This window comes from Aplidium turbinatum, chromosome 13 (genome assembly GCF_918807975.1).
Source record: "Aplidium turbinatum chromosome 13, kaAplTurb1.1, whole genome shotgun sequence".
Taxonomy (NCBI): domain Eukaryota; kingdom Metazoa; phylum Chordata; class Ascidiacea; order Aplousobranchia; family Polyclinidae; genus Aplidium; species Aplidium turbinatum.
This window is the reverse complement of record NC_137484.1, coordinates 17,766,605-17,788,931: the sequence shown is the minus strand read 5'-3', so window position 1 is coordinate 17,788,931 and position 22,327 is coordinate 17,766,605. Positions and strand designations below refer to the sequence as shown.

The window sequence follows — 22,327 nt, the reverse complement described above, 5'->3', positions numbered from 1 at the left end:
TCGAACATGCGTCAATGAAATGACTACTTTCTAGCCCTAACCCCTAAGCCAACCAGCTGACAAAAAATCCATCACCTAATTTGCTTTCTATGATCTTCTTTTCGCCATTTTTACGTCACTTAAACCGTAGCTTATGATTGGTTGGCGGTTGCATTCTAGTCAATTTCAGTGGCAGAATTTCGACTTGTTAAAGTGTCTACCTTCTGCAATGACTTGTTTCAGTGATGGTGGCGCGAAAGACCATGTGTCCGATGTAAAAGCGGCCTCGTATTGCGACACTTTCATAAACCACTTGCCAATTTCTTTCGCTTCGCTTCAAAGGAATCTGTACGCCTGTGCGCTTACATTTTAATTGTAAAATTCACTCGCGATTGCCGATTGCAGCAAAACAACAAGAGAATTGTTGCATGCATTTCATTGCAACTCTAAAAATTATTGTGTTATCAGGGCCGTCGCTGCAGGGGGCGTGCCCCTCCCATGACAACGACCTGTGCACACACACTTCAGGCACTGAGAAAGAACTGGTTTTAATTTTAGTTTCATGAACTAGGTGGCTAGTAAAAATATTACTTTTCATGTTCTTTCCACTTGTGTGTTGATCCGAAATAAAATTTATCGGCGATTAATTATCGGCGATAATCAAATATTGCCTTTGGCGATAACGATAAACGATAACTGAAAAAATAATTAAGCGATAAAAATTTATCGCCGATAATGCCCATCACTGTCTACAGTGGATTTTTCCTTTTTATGTTTAAAAAAGCTTCCCCAGTTGATCATTCAAGCTGGAGGTCCACTTTCTGCGTTTCATTTCAGAATCATTGAGAAAGCGAAGTTGAAGAGAATCGATATGGTACCTAATTTATCGGCTTAATATATTTGCAGCCTACAGTATCGCATGCAGGTGAAGTTTATTTCGACCCTTTGCGTAATTCATAAAAACAAAACACAAGCAAAATAAAGTATTTAACAAAGAACATTGTAAGGAAACGACTCGACGAAAACACGTTTCTCTTAGCAATATCTACGCTAATCCGACCAACCGCGTTTCTCCAAATTATGTTGGTTGACCATGGCTGTTCGATCGATGTCATAAAGGGGAAAATACACGAGTTGTTTAAACCCAGCCATCAAATTAGTACCATTTTGCGTTTATTCAACGTTTGTAGATGTGGAATCAATGAGAAAAAGGATTGATTTGCTGGCTGGGAAAATCATGACGCCACTTTCCTCACACCTTCCCATATCTAAACACACAGCTTGTAATTCATTTATGATGCTGCAGTGCATATTCAGTTAGAATCCACAGTAACCAACAAAAACAAAAGTATGTCGAAGACAGGCGTTTGTGATAACATAACTAGAACATTTGAAATTTTCAAGCGATGTAAATTTTCTAACTAGCCTACTTTATTTCAAAATATAGAGATGACAGGTCAGAGAATAAACGTCAAATTCTTTTAACAAAATGAGCTTATTCAATAAGCTCGAAAAAAGTAGGTTAGATGTAAAGACATTGATTGCACACTACCATGTCATTATATACTATGACTAATGCAGAATTTTACGTATCGGACAAGTTCTGTCGTTCGGCAAATTGAATTTGTATAGCTTTTGAAAGCGCATCCAAAAACCTCCCCAGTGATACGCTATGAGAAGTGTGTAAAAAACGAGCATGAGCAAGAAACGGTAACTTTCGTAAAGTTCTACCGCTGAGTCCCACACTTTCCTTTGCAATTTGCCACAACCACTGACTGGGGTTGTTTTTTCCGCATATTTCAGTAGAGTGACGAAAAACTGTAGGATCCCTGAGAAGTGGGTCCTTAGGCGCAATAATGCCGACTCTTTGTAATTCTTCTAAGCATGATCTAAAAATGGTGTAAATGGCCTCAGGAGCAGGTAAGCCAACATAAAACTTGATGTCTGCACGATCAACGAAAGCCAAGTCTATTTTTCCAGTGACATTTGACGTTGCAAGGATTAAAACATTTTTATATTTTTTTAACTGATCTATCTGCGTCAGCAACGCATTCACAACTCTAATCGCATCCGACGGCTCAGTCCCACTGGCAACTGCAGATCGAGCTGCAGTCAGACTTTCAACTTCATCTATAAGTAGACAGACCAAGTGGTGTTCATCTTCGACGAGTTCTTCCACCTGCATTGATAAGATGCATTAAAAAATTTGACAACGTTTTGTAACCGAACTAAGATGAGGCTGTGCTGCTAAAGCAATGTATGTAAAGTTATACGGAAATATGGAAAAGACAACAAGTGAAGCTCAAATTCACATGAAATAACATATAAGCAATTCATCATGTTACTTGTCTAAAAGTTTCACTAGCGGTGGTGTATTATACATTAAATTAACTTATAAGTACAGCATATGATATTTATAATAAATGCATTCCATAGCTAAGTCAACAAAAGACGACCAAAGAACTAATCATCAGCAGATGAACTCGTTTATAATTAGTCATATACCTTTCTAAACATTTTCATCACTAGTTTTCCACTTTCTGAGAACCACTTTGAAAATAAACTGTGACTGTTAACTTCTAATAAAGACGTCGAATAAAACCTGTCAGACAATCGGATTGACAACTTATGAGCCAATGCATGACAGAGAGAAGTTTTTCCAGTTCCGGGCGGACCGTGTAGCAAGATCACTCTGTTCCAGCAAATAATGTTTTCATTAATTCCTTTATCTGAAAACAGCAAGCCAGTTTTTGCGTAACTCAATAAATTCTCTTTAATTTCAGAATCATATATTAATGTTTCCCATATGTTGTCAGTATGCTCTGAAGGAAGGAGAAGATGGCTTGCAGCTGGTAAACTTTCCTGCTCATCATCGAGCATTTCGTCTTCGGGAGGCCCAGAATGCAGATGGAAGACATGACAACACAATTGCTCTTGCTTGATTTGCATTTGCTGCTGAAAGGACAAAGATCTTTCTTTACTGTCCCAGAGATGCAGGTGTTGAACATGCTCAGCAAGAAATGAATTGCTCTGCAGTGACTGGTTTAATGATGACTGAATATCGTACTGAAGAAGGAACTGTTGAACAGAGTGGACTAAATCGGGTTGTGCCACAGTGCTTGATGATTTTTGACATATTTCAACTACAATTTGATCACCCTCCTTAATGTCATCTAAGAAAGACATGCCTTAAAAAAATGATCTACAAATACACAACCGTTTAAATTTAGTTCAAGATCAAATCAACAAACAATTAATTAAATTCTCTCAGTTTTATAGCGATATTTTTTTTTGATATCACTACTGCAACTTCTACCTCACCAGTTGGTTGTGCAAATTGTGATCAACTTTAGCAGCAAAATTGTTGGAACACCTGGTCACTCTAATCAAAAAGAGCCTAAAATGAAGATACAGCACTAAAGTCATGTTCAGCAAACGTTTCGAAAAGACTGTATTCATTTTGAGTACTATTGAATGACAGCAATCTCAGGTGACACTAGTTTTAAATAAACTGCAGTTGATGGTCACACAAGCCAATCCACAAGCTTAATACGGCGACAAACTACAGTAACATGATAAAAGGTGAACAGTGAACACTGAACAGCCTCATTCAATTTTCTACATAATAAGTCAAGGTTTGCATTATTTCAACTTGAAATTTAGCATTGTCAATCATCATGAACCATTGTGATAACAAAACTGAAATAACAGAAAGTTGCAACTAAAAAAACACCGAAAAGGGTAACCAGTTAATATCTTCAGAAATTTGCAAAAATGAGTTATTTTACAAAAACAACATTAAACTATTACAGTCCCTTAACAAGATAGGTATGTTACATCATAACAGTTCAACAATCAAATAAATTACAATTTTGGTAAAAAGGTGATTTTCTTGAACCATAAACAAACAAACCTTAGCAACCACACGGCATTTAAGGGGACACTCCTGATGGAAATAATTTTTTGTCATCTTTTTTGTTATATTTTTTCGAAATAATTTTATTTTTTGTATTTAAATAACAGTAATTTCATCAGGATTCTAAGTATGGTAAAATTTTGAATCTATTCAATGTCTATGTGTGTCAAAACTTACACTTGATTAATGTGAGTAATGTAGCTTGTCTTTTAATGGGTGTTTTTCAAATGCTGTTTTCTTCAAAATTCATTTTTTGATTTTCCCAAATACAGTACCGGTATGCCTACTCATTTATTTCTTGTCAAAATAGCATGAAATTTTGCAGGCATAATCAATGTATCCTATGCTGGAGAAGTGATCCATGAGAGGAGTTTTGCTATTTCTCTGTAGTTTCACTTAAAATTGAAAAACAATTGCAAATATATCAAGTTTTTGTCGTACATAAATCAAAATTTATTTATTCCACATTATACACCTGTGGAAGAAAATCTCTCATTGTTATACGGGTGGAAGGCGACAATGCCAGCTCAAAACGTTAGGAATGATATAAGTTCTCTTTTAGACTTATTAAATTGTTTACCGGTGGGAAAAATAAAAAAATAAATGGAAAAACTTTTGCATTTTTTTTTCACAAAAACGTTTTTCATCTATTTAAGTGCCATATTTTGATTGCAATTTTCACATTCTTTCCAAAGATATATAATATGTAGAGTTAAGGACATTTTTCGACTAATTTATTAAGGGTGTTGCTGAAATTGATCAGGAGTGTCCCTTTAACATAATAATACAATAAAATGAAGATAAACTACAGTATAAATTACAAATGCTTTCGACCATGCACATGTTAGCCCTTAGGTATCAAACCAAATGACTTATCTTATATCATAGCCTACATAAATTTAGAATACGGTACATATCTGATCTGCATACTGTGAATCACAAAAAGAGATGCACAAGAATGAACCATTATACTTTCTGTTTTGCAGGTTCATTCTTGTGCATTTCAAATAAATATAACAATACAAATGTCAATCCTTGGTACTGGTAGAGTGGTAACGTAGGCTATCAATATGGTAGCCTACAAGCTTAAAACTTGAACAGTGGTATTTGACCTGTAGCAGCCAAATTTACTGAAAAACAATGAAACTGCTTAGCTAAGCTGTTGATGAACTTTCATGGCTATAAAGATTTCCTTTTACTTAAACCTAATTGATGGATTGAATCTTTCATCTGGGACTGATAAGGCTTCTTTGAGAGCTTAATCAAGAAACTTTTGCATACTTGCAGAGATTAAAATCAAAGTAATAACAAACTTCTTTGTGAAACACTGAGAAGGGAGTATAATGAAAAAATTGTACATGAATATGATGAAAACCAAAATTTCATCTACAAATCGTCTTAAGTCAAAAATCAAAATACAAGATTTTGTGATTTTTATGTTTCCCTCCAAATGATTTTTCTAGTGTTGCCAGATTACGTGATGTTCTCCAACCTAATGCTTTCCTTTGGGTAATCTCAGTTTCGATGTCGTTTCCTGGTGTTACTATTTTCCTAGAACTAGATATTTGTGTTGATCAATCTCCTTTATTTTTTTTATCTATCAATATACCCGTATACCAGGTCCTGAAGCAATTGCTGAGATTTGGAAGCATTATTACAACTCCTTGCTCAATTCCAGGAAAAACAACACTGAAAACAAATTTATTAACTCGTGTATTTCTTCTAGAAATCAGTATTAGGCTATAATCTTTCAATATTTGGTTGCAACTTGCAACGTAGATACAATTAGTATTTTTTGTCACTAAAGTTACTTTTTCTGGTTGGACCAATTAACAAAAGAAATGTAGAACCAAAATTTCATGCTAGTGGGGTTAATGTTTAAGAAGTTATAAAGTTACTAAAAGTAACTTTTTGTGTTTTTAGGTTACTTTTCATTTGTTAGGTCACTTTATTTTGCATATTTTTTTGGCTGATTTCCCTATTTATTTATCTTTTATTGCTACTGGAGAGATGATTTCACATTCTATGTAATGCCAAGATTTTCAATATATCTTCTCCTATGGGTTATGGTGGCCTACCGTACGGATTTTAGGTTTGCACGAGGCCATGCTTGTTCTTATCCCGTGTAGGGGAGACTGGGGTTAGTTGGAAAGCGGGGTTAGTTGAAAAATCAGCATTTTTGCAACTCCCGAAAACTTTTTAAAATATTTACTGCCACCATGTGATGTAGTTTGTCAAAACACACAATCCATGTTAGTTTCGATTTGCTGAGTCCAGGTATGCCTGCTTGAGCGAACATTTTTTATTTTTTTAGCTATGAAGTAAAATTTTTGGCTCTTTGGGAAACATCTTATGCGTCCATGGCGTTAAAGATAGACACACGTTTTTTGGTGTGTGTTAGCTGTAGTTGTTCCACAATACTGAGAAATAAATAAATTTTGGTCAAATGAACCATGCTGGAATATTTTAGGAAAATTGTTAGTCATGTCCTGATGGGGCTAGTTGGAAAATTGTAGATGGGGTTAGTTGGAAAATGTTTTGAATACTTTTGAATTTTTAAATTGTGCTTTTGAAAGTAGTATAAGCTCTAATATACTTGTTTTTAGCACATTGTAAGGTTTTAGTTTGAACTTTGAATAACTTGGAAAGTACAAAGGACATAGAGTAAATAAATTAAAAAAATTATTTTTTTTCAATGGCGCCCTTGAAAAAGGCTCATGGCCTACTAGAGTCCATGGTCTCCAGGATGAGAAACCCTGGTTTAAAGTAATTGGTTGTTGAATTTATTGCTTTTTTACTTGAAAGAAAGTAATTTATTTGCTTACAACGACATGTAAATGTTAACCTCATGACGTTTTCCAACTAACCCCATGATGTTTTCCAACTAACCCCAGACATGGGGTTAGTTGGAAAATCAATTGTATGTTTGTTTATTTTAAATTTCCATTGAAAGCTGAATTGACTCAATACTTATTTTTGGTTGTAAGATACAGGACACCATAGGTGATAATTTAAGCCGCTTCAAGTTGTCAGGTTATGCACCAGTTGTTTTAAATTTCACTTTAAAAGAAAAACTTTCCAACTAACCCCAGTCTCCCCTATTTCCGAAAACTAGTACGGTAAAGGAATTTTTTCTATGAAACAAATTGTGTTAACTATATTTAACCACTTGTTTTCCCTGCAACAGTTAAAGTGTTTGATTGACAGAAACTTCCTGCCATAGAATGTAAAACATTACATACCGGTGCAGGGCCTCTGAGAGAAATTTTCACTAGGGGTACGAAGAATCATTCCTGGCCCCCCTCTCACTCCGGGCCCCCTTTGTCTTGGACAAAACACGTGATGTTTGCTTAGGCGTATTGCTCACCATACAACATTTTACTGCAGAATTGGACATCTGTGCGCAATAATAGTATCAGGCTGCAATAAAACTATTATTGAGTGTTTTGTGTTGAGCATATCATGTGGTCTGTCTCTCGCCAATTTGTGCATCTTGCATTGAATTCGTGTGTCAGTTGTCGATGGTGCTGTTGAGAGGTGTCGCTTGTACAGCTTTAATGTAAAATTTTCAAATTCATTTATTTATTTCTCTTAGATGTAGGCTAGCCTATAGCCTATAATTTTTGATGAGGATACTATGTCGTGTCGAAAACGTTATATTTAGTAGTTTTTTCTTGTTTTTGTTGTGTGTTTAACAAAAAATGTTAAATCCGTTAACGTTACTGAGTGTTATATGCATCTGGTGGCTGGTATAGCCTAACAAGTCAAGCTCTCTACCAAGGCTCAAACATAACATCTTGTTAAAACATAATCAAATTATTCATCTGACCAATAACCTTTCTTCATTAACTTTTGCATTCGCCACATGCCTAGCAGAGGTGAACAAAGTCACTTTTTTTACTCCGGCTCCTCTCCTGCTCCGAAAGTATTGACTCCGGCTCTTGCTCCAACTCCGAAATTCATTTTGGGGTAAAATAAGCGTGAAACCACCTTTTTCAAATAATTTTTAAAAAAACACAAAAAAGCCCAAACACACCCGGGCTTTTAAAAAAAATCCCGGGTTTTTTTCAACCCTGCTTTTGCTATACTATGCCTCCCCCCCCCCCCCCCGGACAGGAGAATAGGCTAACCAACTTTTATGATATTTAGAGTGTTTTTAACAGAACATTTCTGCACGTAAAGCATTAAATCACCACGTTGGCCTTCTAATTTGCCCACAATGCATTCAATTACCTTTCCGGGCCCTTCTGCTACATTACGGGCTCATTACGGGCTACATTAAGGATTAAAGAATAACAACTTTTATGCTTGAATTTAGTCGTTTAGGATAATTTTAACCAAACAATTTGCGCGTAAACTATAAAATCACAACTTCGGGCCCCTCAACAATCACAGACCTGGGCCCTCAAGAGTACGCCGTACCCTCCGTACCCCCTTCTCATAGGCCTTGCCGGTATGTGTAATTCTATTTTGAGCACAAATTGAATCTAATTTAGATGCTTTTTTTATGTTGAATTGCTGCTATTTCTTTCGCTTTCTTGTTTTCGTTGAATAAAGTTACTTTTTGGTTACTTTTTCGAGTAAATAGACAGTGTGAACGTTGAGGTCGGAAATGCAAATAGTGAACACAGGGCATGTAGTGTCTTGAAAGTGATGATAAACTTTGCCATGCTCTGGTCGATTTTCAGAGCGTTTTTACGCGCATTCTAAGTAAACCACGAGTGATCTATAGCATCTTGGCCGCAAACTAAGAAATATTAAAAAGATGATTGAGCGAGCAAAGCAAGCGAAAAAACTTTTGCATTAATGTAGAAAAATTGTACGTAAACTAACCTGTCCAAGTGCACCCCTAAATCTGCTACTGCTTATATTAGGTTATACATTACTGTATAATGTAATCGAAAGCTAATAAAGTAAATCATACAAGGTGTATATAACAATTATACGAATAAACGACAGTGGCTTTAATTGATATTTACAAAACCCGATTTGAAACTATGTTGTAGCTATAGTAGTTACTAGTTTAGTTAGCCTGGTCTCATCGACGAAATTGTTGTAGCGTAGAAAATAGTTATATGATCTACTGCCTTAAAATTTCGTTGCGTTAGAATTAGAATCCAAATTATATTCTAAATCCTACATAGTGAAAGCACAAAATGCAGTTAACCAAACGCAGATTTCAAACTTTTCACAAATGATACCCATTAAACTTTATTGCCTTTTTCCTACACAATGCACCGTTTACTATCAAGCATAGTGAGATTTCGCGTCACAACCTATCGTATTTGCATAACTAGGCTTATGTTCACTGGCTCAAAATATTGCTGCCGAGGTAATCTCTCTATAATCTTTCGCTTTTTACTTTTTTAGCCAATTTTTCAAGAAATGTGAGGACTTTAGTAACTGTAAAACTGCTGATTGTTATATAAACAACATGCCGTAATCTTCATTTCATTACAATATGTTTTAGAATGTATTGGAAGAAAAGTCATGCCATTTCAATCAAGTCATATAATCCAATATAGTTTGACACAATCTGTGAATGATTTGCCTGTGGGTCGAATATGTCCACCCAATAAACATCGTCAACAAAATCTTTGTCAACTGAAGAAACACAAAACCATCATTTTTGGATATGGCCTATAAGACTTTGCCAAAAACCAACTTTTATTCGTTATTAGGCTACAGATTAATATTTCATATTGAAAATTTTATAATTTTTTACACTTTTTTGTAAACCAGTGTTATCCTACAATATATTTAGCCAAAAATAACAAACAAATTTATAAAAAATAAACATAACAACAACGTTGAAGAACTTAAATTGCAAAAAAGATTGATCAAGTTTCTGAAATTTAAATGATAGACCTAGTGCACACGGTTCAATTGCAATTAAAATTTGATTTGTGGTTAGAAATGGTGTAGGCTCAAGTGCTTGTAATATCAAATTTATGAAATAAACGTCCTGGTTGTTTCTTATATCTTGCACCAAAAAAATAACCTCAATTTCATAAATCATCGCTACAAAATACCGCAGCAGATCCCTATTGCACTATTAATTTAGCCCTCGACACTGTTCATTGAATTTTGTGAGCGACTTTAAGCTCAGGGCAGTGCCGGTCTTAGGGTATTTCAGGCCCTGTGCGAAATATGCTTTGCGGGCCCCAATGACAACGATCCAATTCAGTAGCATAGCTAGGTATTTTGAAATAGGAGGGTGTGGTTTGACCGTCGGCAGACGAAGCCTGACGGCGTGATCGACCCAACGGCAGGGGGTCTGGGGGACCTCCCCCAGAAAAATTTGAAAAATTACTTTGAATTTGGGGTATTCTGAGAGCATGTTCAAAATTTGGGTATGATTATTACTGTAAAATGGTGCTGTTCGGTGGCATAGCAAAAGGATAAGATCATGCATTCTTTGGCATTTTTTGGAAATAAAGTTATGTTGAGTCTAAATGCAACCTATTTCGTCCCCTGAAAAACTTGTACCCCGATTTCGTACCCTGAAGTTGGAGTAACAAAATCAAATTTCGACCTATTTCGTCCCCTGAAAAGATCGAGAGAAATTTAAAATGTTTGCGCCAACTCCGATCAGCAACTTCGGCTATGTTGTTTTTTTTTCTTGATCTTTCAGGGTACGAAATGTTCAGGGGACGAAATAGGTTGCACCCGTTGAGTCTCTATGTTTTCTTGTTGCTAATTCTTTTGTTGAATTCACGTGTTGAATTTTTCCATTGGAAATGACAACATTACTGAATTTTCTAAGTAAATTGCGGGCCCCCTAATTTGCGAGCCCTGTGCGATCGCACGGTTTGCACACCCCAAAGACCGGCACTGCTCAGGGCCACCTTTATCAATAACTAAAAACAAAAGCTAAACTCAAGATAGCACATTACTGAGCACTTTTGGTGAAATACAATTCTTGAAGCCGACAGGTATGATGAACTTATTTTCAAGAAAATTGCCCATGGAATGTTGAAGTTGAAACAAAAAGACCAATTATTTCAACACGATCACAATGAAATTGGGCAAAGTTATTCCAAAAATGGTTTAGCCGACTTTTTTTTCCATGTTGTCCGAGATTTTTCCAAATTGGCCAAAATTATTTTAAAAATGGTTTAGCCGACTTCTTTTTTTCTCCAAGTGGCCAAGGGAAAATCTCGAAGTAGGCCTAAACATTTCGCCATGACGCTTGTTACAGCGTCAGAAAGCTTTTTCTCCATTGTCTTACCACAAATTTTAATTTCATTCTGTTTGTGATGAAAAGTCGTAAGCATTTATCAATTGCTCGTCATCAGTTTGGCAGAGGTTAGATTTGTAACAGCAGTTGTAATATCTGTGGCACTTCAAACGCTTTCTCCCACCATCCACCCACTGAATGTATCCTGATAAAACGGTGCATACAAGTATGAGTACAACTACTGCTATTATGATTGTAAGAGGACCAATGTTCCAGTTATACAGCAATGGTTCATCAACTTCGGTATTTTCAGTAAAAACTTGTAGCTCTGCTGACAGTTCTACTTGAACTGGAGCTATTATCCCATCATTTGTGAGATTTCCAATGTTCTTCGTTGTTTCGTTGTACATGGAGGTCCCAGCTTGACTAACGTAAATCAGTGTCATAAGGGACGTAGTAGTTTATATGATCAATAGCTTTTCTATGGAACTGACAGAGTTGTTGGCATACAGCAATTGCACTTCGTCAACTGATAAAATATTTCAACACTGTTTGACAGCAAGTAGCGTTTTTACACTATATACGCACTAAGTAGCCTACTGTAAAACCTGAGAAGAAAAAATGATAGATATATCTCGAATTCATTGGCAAAGTAGCCAAACTAAAATTGCAACACTTCCATTCTGTAAATTTTCGAACTTTTTGGATTCGCAGCACCCTTGTTATATAAAGACAATCTAAGTAAGTGATACGTGTCACCTGTAGAGGAACCCATCGAAAATTTGAAACAATTAAATATTCTTTTGAGCAACCTACAACAGTGTTTCCTTAGATTTTATTTAATTAAAAAAAAAATTGACTAGGCCTATCTATCAGCAAAGACAGAACTGCTGACAATTTTGTCAAGTAAAGTCATATCACATATGACGCATTTACAATACAATATTACGATTTTGTCATTAAAGTTTTGTCAGTCCGAGAATAAAGATTCAAAACCTAACAAAACCAAACCCCTTCGATACACATGTTGGGTTCCATTTTTGATCCTTGCATTAACTTAATCACGCAATCTGTACACTTTTCAATAGATGCGAAGTCACTTACCACAATGAAACAATTTGTGCCTAACTCTGAACTGTCCTGATTGACAACTACCAGTAGCAGAGCCAAAGATTATATAACTTGACCACAAAACAGCTCACAAAGTTATGTAAAGCGCTTACTAATACGCTACAATATTAGTCAAGCGCGGTATCTCGATCTTTAAAAATAAGCCATTGACCTTCTCGAAACTTCTGTCATTGTGCAGGTAGTATCAAAAATTTGACTAGCTACTCAACGAAATCTAAAGATCGGAATGCTGATTTTTGTTATTTATGTAAAAGACAACTTGTAAAAGAGGAGGCTAATATTATTTCAGTTGTCTTCTTTCAACATTCTCTTGTGGTTAACTTAAACACAGTGCAGCATGATACTGGATTAGATAGTAAGAGTTTCTAGTTTGCCTGTGGGTATGAATAACCTTGTAATCTTTGTGAAAGCTGTCGGTAAGGCACACCATGTTGTAATCACCAGTTTAGCGGAAGTTTGATGCTATTTTTCTGACTTTAACGTAGTCTTTCGTTAAGCCTGCCATGCTTGTTTGCACACACTTTAAAACACAGCTTTCTGCTTCCAAAAGTCATTGTGACGTTTGACGTAATTTCCAATGATGACGATGTGCGTGCGTCACCTTTTCGAGCGGACAAAGCTTTGACATCCTGTAAATAGAACTGAAAACGTTAAAACAACTCAGCTTTTGATGAATTAGATTGGAACAAGTGTGAAATAAAAAGAATGCATGGATGAAAAGTTTGTAAAATTTTTGAAGTAGAACTCGGTTGTATGGAAATTGCTTCACAAAACACAAGAGTTCCAACATAATGGTACGCCATTTTAAGGTGACCAACAAACCAACTAGAACTTGCTTAATTGAGCATTGAGTCAGTCAATGTTGTCCTTTTACCAAGAAAAAAAGACACAGTGATTGCGTTCCTGTTTACTTATAATCTAAACTTTTAAAGACGACGACTGAGATTTGGACGATACGTCTTCAGATAAGGAAAACTGTTCTGTCTACCGGAAACGATGTTTTCCCAGGAAGCAAAATCTGTCACTTTTACATTGATTCAACGTTCATACGTTGAATCAATGTAAAAATGACGGATTTTCCGTCTTATTCAAATTTTGATCTATCGTTCTTCTCTTGCCTTCTCCAGCAATATTTGACAAATAAACGGATTGATTTACAATACATCATAATCTCGTCCGTCTTCGCTATGCATTAGTTTCTTTTCACAATAGGCTACCTCCAACGGCCAATTGATGTAACGGCAATGAGTGACACCAGTTGATAAATCTCAAACTAAAATTTTCTATGACTGAGCTCAACCTGAACTCAATGTAATTTAGCAACATCAGTCTGCTTTGAATAATTTGATGCTTCGTCGTAGGGCTTTTCAAAAGAACATTTCGGTTAAAATGAAACCAAATTTTTAACAATTACTTTGATTAGAAAGAAAATCAAGACAGAGAATTTGTGCTGGTCATTCGTCAGCTGAACTACAGTAATTCGCAAATCTTTTGCTTGGTATTCATAATGAAACGATATGGCCTTTCTTTCGAAATCAAATGAGATCAAGACAAAAAATTTTGCATTAAATGAAACGAAATATTTTCAACAGCCGCAGTTCCTCAGAAAGTGCAAATCATAAACCAGTGTTTCTGGAGAGTTTGATTACGACTCGATCGTAATGATTACTTCAACATTTGTTTTATTTGTAAATCTATTAAATGTGCAAATGAAAGTTTATATTAAAATAAAAACGCTTGCTAAGATTTGCTGGTAAATGCTATGACTGAATTTTTTTTATTAGTCTAATTCAAGAGTCTTCTTTTAGGGCATAGTGGACGAAAGGACAATCCCCTTCAACATTGATAAACACCTAGTAATCATTGGTCACAGCGGTAAACCATAATTCTTCGTGGGAAAATTGTAACATAAAGTTCCCGAATCCGTTCGTCTGTACGTAATGACCGAAAAATAAACACACCTTCGAAACGTCTATTCAAAGTGTATTTCTGTAAAATTAGCCCGAGGCTATCGAAATGGAGATGCAATGCCTACACCTCAAAACTGTCACTACGATACAGATTACTTGGATAAAAGACGGAGAGTTTGTCCAGCTAGCAAGCACCAAATAAACCAGTTAAATGTGCGACCGACTTCCAACAAACAACTTCAAGAATGAATCAGAAAAATTTGTGATAACTCAAAGGCACGAGAGCAGTTCGTGACGCAATATTTCATGTCCAAACAGGTCTCAAACTGAAACAGGTTTAAACCGGTCTGACACGAGTCTTACGGACGATGGTGCAATTTTGGCTCATGTTTTAGGAATTTCCATGACGTAATATTCAGTAGACCCGAACGGTTTCTACATGACGTTTGACCAGGCGAACAACCGTCTGTAACATAGCGGCCCCTAGTTATGACAGTCTGACATGGCATAACTAAAAAAGAATTGACGACAATTGTGAGCCAATGAATAAAAACACATGATACACAAATTGTTTGAATCACTCACGTTTAAGTTAATACGCAAATACAAAGGGCATGCAAAGAATGAACAGCAATAAGAATAAACACGACGATACATGAAATTGGTACCATAGGTAGTAGGTACACGCAAAAAATGACGCTATCTACAATGGTTGCGATAATAACCGACTGTTCTGGGCTCAGACAAGTGTCGGCCACCGCAGACAAAACCAGGCTCAAACCCTAACACTTAGGTGTTCTTTACGAGGGCGAGGCACGAAATATCCCTCAACACGTAGTCTACTTTCACTTTCCCCGTACTCTCATCATAGTTGCAGACAGCAACTTTAGCTCTACGAACCACAGGCTTCCCTTTCCTAATTTGTGGAACTACCTCATGCACCCTCCCAAGTTGATACTTCCCACGTTTACCAATGTCCTGGAGAGAACCTACCACTACAAGTTGACCAGGCTCCAAATTCTCGGCCATTTTTAGCCATTTTTTCCGGCCCTGAAGACCTGGCAAGTAAAAATCGATCCATTTACTCCAAAACTGATGAGAAAGTGACAAATTGAACCGATAATCCCTTCTTAATTGGTCACGATCATGTGGTTGCCCAACAGCACAGTATGGGTCTAAGTATGGGGTCAAAAGTGAGGCAGGGGTGATGACAGTAAAATCCCTAGGGTCGTCACTCAAAGGTACCAAAAGGCGTTCGTTCACGATCCAAACGGCACTGCTGGTGTACGTAAGCAGTTCAATAAAATTGGGTTTACGTACTGAAGAGTCCAAAATGTGAAAAAAGTATTTAATCACATCGGCCATGAAACCAAACCTTTCAAGCCGAAATCTAGCCAAGAGATCTGCCAGAGAGTTTAACAAATCAGGACACGAAAACATTACATCATTAACACAAGTTCCTCGAAATTCAGACTTGCCATCGTAAACAATGCGCTTTTTTAATTGTGACGTAACAAAGTATGGTAAATACCATTCAAATCCCTTGACATTTCCTGCTTCACCAGTACGCTCAATATAGCCATTTGATTTAAGATTTTTCATGGTGTCAGTAAGGAAATCACGAAGTTCAGGTTGTTTTAAAGCTTTCTTCCTTAAAGCAGCAACTCTATCTGACGCCAACACAAAATTGTTAGGTAGATCAATATCTTCCTTCAACGGAACAGGTATCTCAAATCGACCATCTTTCAACTCAATATTCGGTTCAACAAGTTCTCTAGCCAACTTATCATTGCGAGACAATTCACAGGTTTCATTTTGCAACGTCAAATCCTGAATGACTTTATTCAGGTCTGCTATTTCCATATCACGAGACTCAATTTTACGCTGAAAGCCAGAGATGACATCCGACTCTGAAGACGTCTGCACTCTGCACACTTTAGCAACGCTTTCCTCTAAGGGTGACTTACCACCACAAGCCAACCAACCGAGAGGAGTGAGTAAAGCATGCGGTTCACTACGATTTTCACCAACACGTTCTTCTTTTGCCCACATCAAATAAGCGTTGTCGTTGCCAATCAGTACATCTACAGTACTACAATCATTCAAATGAAACATATTCACGTCATGAAAATGACGGAAACCATTTAAATCTTGTTTATGCGGTAAAGTTTTAACATCATCAGCCCAAGCTGGGTTAACCACCGAAGTTATATCACAAAACAGTTCATCTGTCTCTAACGACTGGATGTTGAGTTTGACAAGGTCAGCACAAGTAGCTTTCTGACCAGCCAGGGTATCCATTTTAAACGACGCTTTATCGTACGGTTTAAGATCAAGTTCACACACCAAGTCACTCGAAACAAACGTCAACTGCGAACCAGGATCATGCTGACAATACACCAACTTCGATTTGCCAGTCATTGGATTCAAAACACGAGCAGCAGTAACGCGGTTAAAGGCTGCTTTAACATTTCCAATCTTAACATTACGCACAGGAACTCTGGCACGAGCATCATCTTTCCCAACCGAATCCAGAGAATCACGTGACGTCACATAAAAATCATGCAGAAGAAAATAGTGTTTCCTATCGTTGTTAGGCCCACACTTACGACAGTTATTTGCATGAACGCAATCCCTAACCATATGCTGGCGCAAACAATTCAAGCATTTGCCAGCTTTCACAATGACATCTCTCCGATCTTTAGGTGTCAAGCGCAAAAATTCTTTACAATTAGACAAAAAATGATATTCAACTTGACCACGTGACGAACAACAAATGCATGCCGGTAGGTTTTTACGTCTGGCTTTACCACCGCGCGGTGCGCCAACAACAGTCGAGTACTGCGAACTCCCTGACATCACATCATCATGGGGTTTTACGGACGTCTGCCTAACCGGACATGAAGGCAATTTTCCTTTGCCAAACTTTTTAAATTGCTGCGACTCACCAGAATCGCCCATTAGCATAATGCTAAAATCAGTCGACTTACGCGTTTCCTCCCGTACTACAAATTCAAACAAACTCTGAAAAGTAGGCTCATCAGTGCCACCATACTGATCACCTAAAAAGTCAAGATAACGCTGCTTAGCGTCAAACGGGAGTCGCTTAGCCAAATCCAAAACAAAACGTCCTTCCAATTTGTCACGCTGACCATAAGCTTGCGCGTAAAGCAAACACTGCGATAATTCATCTTTAAACTCTTTCAGATCACTGGAAGAGGTCGAAGTCAATTTGCTACCATAGCGATACTTTCTAATTTCCGGTTCTGCAAAAAGACCTCCACGAACCCCAAAACGCTGGGACAAGCGAGCTAACGACATTTCTATCCTGTCTTCCTCTGACAAGCCAGGGGTGTCAGAAACCAAATTAGCAATCGTTTGCGCAGCTGTCCTAACACAAGCTGCTTGTAACAAAGTCAAACAAGTCCCCTTAAAGGTCGAAGCTGCCATTAAGGCCGTAACACGATTTTTAAAGAAGATAAATGGCATATTATTACCATCGTAACCAATCAAGGCCGCCTTATCGAAAAACGTCCTACTATTTTGGTATTCAAAAAAGCAATCCTGCTGTTGAGAACTCGATTTAGCGGGAGAAGACAAGCTATATCCCTTAAGGGGCTGAGTGGGCTCAGTCACATGCACAGCCCGATCACGATCCTCACACACGTTAAAATCAGGAGACGCGATACGCCTCTCACAACCACCCAAATTACGTGTAGCTGGGCGATCCACAACTAGCGGCGCAGAAAACTTTGAAGGGGGCAAAGCATTACTGCTAATGGCGGCCCCGTGACCTGTACGCTCTGGGGGAGGAGTTCGGTTGTAATTCACAGACCTTGGCTCTACAGCATTTGGAAGACCCTTAGCCGCGGCCCCAAGACCTCCTGAAACAGCTGGAAAACGTGTGGATTGCCCTGGTCCACTCACAGGTTGAACGGGCGTTTGGAAAAGGTTATGTAAATTAAACTGCGATTGATGTTCATTTCTGGAATGCCTAGAAGAGCTCTTCTTAGAGCTACGCCGGGAGCCCGCCTCTGATCGATATTCAGCTAAAACTACCTCTTTTCGTTGTTCAGCCCTCAACTGAGCGTCTTTGAGTGCGAACTCAGCAGCTCTCGCTTCGGCTTTCGCGGCGGCCTCAGCTGCTCTCGCTTCGGCCTCAGCTTGTATCTGGAGCTCCTCCCGTTTTAACTGTAGGTTAATTTGTGTAACTATCCGTGACGAGCTCTCAGACATCCTAGTGCTTACGTTTGAGGCGCTATCCTCAGGATGTATGTCAGCATCCAACCTATCTGAGAACTCACTTTCTTTTTGTTCGAAGTTATGTTTTAAAGAGTTAAATTCGGGATCTACCCTATCACGAAGTTCTGCCAAGATTGCAGAGTTAAAGATTTTAGTCAAAAGAGCATGGAAATGCCGTAATTCCTCTTCTAAAGTAGATAACTTAGATCTAAAAATTAACAGTTCCTGCTTATCACTCAAAGAACCTAGGGCTACAGAAAGTTTCCCAATTTGAGTCAAAATTTCCCGTCTAAGATGCCGGGCCTCTCGAACTGACTTAGCCTCATCGTTAATGGGTCCCTCCCCAGAATGGCCTGCCCGACCGCAAAGAACATCATCAGGCTTAAACTCAGTCGAGTCTACGGCGGTCGAGTCCTTGTCGCCACCGAGTGTAGACATATTAAATGTTGGGGCTAAATTTAACAATTAAAAAAATTAAGTTACACAAACACACAAAATTATTAGGCTACAGTAGTTATAAAAAACTTAACTGCAAAGACCGTAAAAATACAAAAAAGAATTTAAATGCACGATACCGTAGCTGTACGAGTATGAAGTCCTAAAGTCCACAAAACTTGCTTGGATTCTTCCACTTGAATCTACAAGCACAGATGGATTGTCTTTTAATCTTCTTTCTTGCCAATGAATGTCAAAGTTATTTTTCTTCTGTACCAAACTGAGAAGAATTGTCTTTACTTTTCTTTGCTTCTGTAAGAGTGTAGACTACCAACCAACAAATCTTCTTTTATTATTTCTTGTACTTCTAATTAGTTCTTCTGCACTAGCTGACAACAAACACGTCGTTTATTTTTATGCCTTCAAGTGCTTCTTGGCCTACCAGCTAACAAATTCGTTTTTTATTTTTCTTGCTTTAATTTCTTCTTGACCTACCAACTGACAAGAACTCGTCTTTTATTTTTTTTGGTCACAGCGGTAAACCATAATTCTTCGTGGGAAAATTGTAACATAAAGTTCCCGAATCCGTTCGTCTGTACGTAATGACCGAAAAATAAACACACCTTCGAAACGTCTATTCAAAGTGTATTTCTGTAAAATTAGCCCGAGGCTATCGAAATGGAGATGCAATGCCTACACCTCAAAACTGTCACTACGATACAGATTACTTGGATAAAAGACGGAGAGTTTGTCCAGCTAGCAAGCACCAAATAAACCAGTTAAATGTGCGACCGACTTCCAACAAACAACTTCAAGAATGAATCAGAAAAATTTGTGATAACTCAAAGGCACGAGAGCAGTTCGTGACGCAATATTTCATGTCCAAACAGGTCTCAAACTGAAACAGGTTTAAACCGGTCTGACACGAGTCTTACGGACGATGGTGCAATTTTGGCTCATGTTTTAGGAATTTCCATGACGTAATATTCAGTAGACCCGAACGGTTTCTACATGACGTTTGACCAGGCGAACAACCGTCTGTAACAATCATTAACAAATTTACTAGTAGGCCTAGCCTATGCAACTGACATATCATTCACTGCTATGCATATTACACAAAGTTTGTCCAATTCAAGATTTTTTTGCAAACGAAATTCCTCGTTTCGTCATTCTGCTACTAAAAACATACTACAACAGACCAACGACACTGAACGTGACTGATTAACATGGCGATATCATGATATATATATACGTGATATACCTGATAGCATTAGCTAGTTAGATAAATTAAACTATGTTTATCGTACATTCCAAGCCATAATGAAAAAAAAAAAACTGAACTAAACGGTAATATGAGGACTATGTTGCATACCCATTACCCAAGGCATGGAAAGTCTTTATCAGCAAAAAACTGCATTTTAACTAGTTCTATTCCATGCGTCGATCTATTTTTCACAATGCGTGCAAGTAGCCGTTCCAGCCAGACAGATCTAGTCCTTTTTACATGTGCGTACGTTAAATCAATGTAAAAAAACTGGTTTTCTTGTTGGGAAACACAACTGATCCTCAACACCTTGCCCATTGACTCCCTTGTTATTTCTGACAAGGTTTCAGACATCACACTATTGCCCACTTGGAATTAGTGTGAGAACAGTCTGACAAACTTCATCACTTTACATTTACGTAACGTCTGACTTCATAAAGATCTCTACTGTAAAGCAAAGTAAATTTTGTGACTCATATTGACACAATTTGATATTTTGTTTATGTGTTTACACAAGGAAATCACACAAGTTTTTGGCAAATTATTCAGATATTTATCAAAACAGAAGATGTGCTGGTACGTGGAAAAACTCTTCGGCGTAATGGTGAACTGTAAAACACACTTAAGGTTTCCAGCAAATCATTGATAACAACTTTATCTTACAGAGCTTGGCTGTATTACAAAAAGAATACACTTTCCCAATTTGTATTAAACGATAAATATTTTTTGGCTAATATAATTCGGCTAGTAGCAAAACTAGTTTTAGGAGGAAAACTACAGCACACTGCATCACTGGAACCTATTGACTTTGTACCAAGCGTAGAGGCTACATTTCTGTCAAATGGGACGACTTCAACACTCTCAACACTCTCTAAATCTCTTAGCGCGACATTGCATGAACTGTGGGTGAAACAGGAAAGGATGCCATTAAAAGCGAGTTGTTATTATTCGTCCAAAGCGGGTTGTGTGACATAATTTATGGACTTTACGAAACCCGTTCTTTAAACTTGTCATGAGGACAGATGTTTCTAAACCTTTCAGTTCTTGCTATTCCAGTTTCGAAACGTAACGCAAAATATGATACATAGCCACAAAGTGAACTTGAAGTTTCAACGTGACTATTCACATGTCGTCGTAGCCTACCTTTAAATCAACGCTGACTTTATGAAAGCTTTGAAATGTTAATACAACTTTTCAACACGACGAAAACATTTAAATACTTAATTACAACAGGCATGAATTGGTCATATTCAAGTCTTTAATATTAAAAATTTCCTGTGTTGTTTTCTGTGCACAACAATATAATGGATTTAATATCAGAAAAATAACTTCAATCTGTCAGGAACTCATAGGTCTCAGCAGGGCCGTCGAGAGAATATTTTGGGCCAGGAACCAATGAGATGCTTGGGCCCCAAATCAAGACCTTTATGTTCCCGGGCACCTTGAAAAGGTTCTGGACCTCTAGAATTATCCCGGATCCAAAAACTACCTCCTGGCCTTCCTGTCAACGCTACTGAATCTTAATTTTGATTGACGAATGGTTGAAATTTAATTCAGATTTGAATCAACAACAAAACAACCTCTCTCCTATACAGGTTCCACATCGTACTGTACGAGCCTTGCGACGTGTACCTCTGCAACAATTTTTCACATTCATTGAAATGTTAACATTGCAATATTCAGGCCTACAGTAGCTTATATATAATTTAAGTGTAGACTCTTTATGAACATTCTCGCGTACGTCAGTATATTTACGGAGTGAAAATACTGGTTGTGGCGACTTAGCTATTTCAAAATATTTGGCATTTTGTATGAACCTGTACTGGTTAAATCCTGGCCGAAAAGCAAACTAAGCGCATAAGTTTTGTGTGTGTGTTATGAACCGTATATCTAGATTGAACGTTTGTACCTATGTAATATCAGCAAACAAAGCGATGCTTTTTTGCATTGATTCAACGTCTACATACGTTGAATCAATGTGAAACAGAGTTGCATTGGTGCCTGGGATCTTGATTGATAGCGCAAAAACGGATGACACTTTCCAGCTGTTACGTTTTCCCAGCCTCACTACGCTGGTTTGTGGCTTCTATGCTTCGCAGTTGAGTTTGTTGTGGACTTGTGGTAGGCAATGGAATCTCAAAAGCAAAAACCCAAAGAAACTTTTTTCAGATTTCTCTTCTCTACCTTATCCCAGCCAGAAAGTCTGTCATTTATAGAAGCACTACTACTGCTACTACAGTATCATAGCCGATGCGGCCTTTGATGAACTA

At 37.6% G+C, this 22,327-nt stretch overlaps 1 protein-coding gene across 1 annotated transcript; it reads right to left on the bottom strand.

Moving 5' to 3' along the window:
• Positions 1-906: 906 nt before the first annotated feature.
• On the bottom strand, positions 907-3,172 carry LOC145782141 (pachytene checkpoint protein 2 homolog). The gene is made up of 2 exons (XM_082593896.1): positions 2,485-3,172; positions 907-2,158 (listed from the first exon to the last, which is right to left on the bottom strand). Exons 1-2 carry the CDS (start codon positions 3,163-3,165, stop codon positions 1,565-1,567), a joined length of 1,275 nt encoding a protein of 424 aa, XP_082450022.1. The 5' UTR covers positions 3,166-3,172; the 3' UTR covers positions 907-1,564.
• Between the last annotated feature and the right edge of the window lie 19,155 nt (positions 3,173-22,327).

Bases quoted from the DNA above. Each gene is read 5' to 3' on its own strand.
- LOC145782141 (XM_082593896.1), bottom strand. From the start codon at position 3,165: ATGTCTTTCTTAGATGACATTAAGGAGGGTGATCAAATTGTAGTTGAA. The intron at 2,159-2,484 runs GTATATGACTAA...TTATCAATGCAG, and splicing joins TGATGAAAATGTTTAGAAAG to GTGGAAGAACTCGTCGAAGA.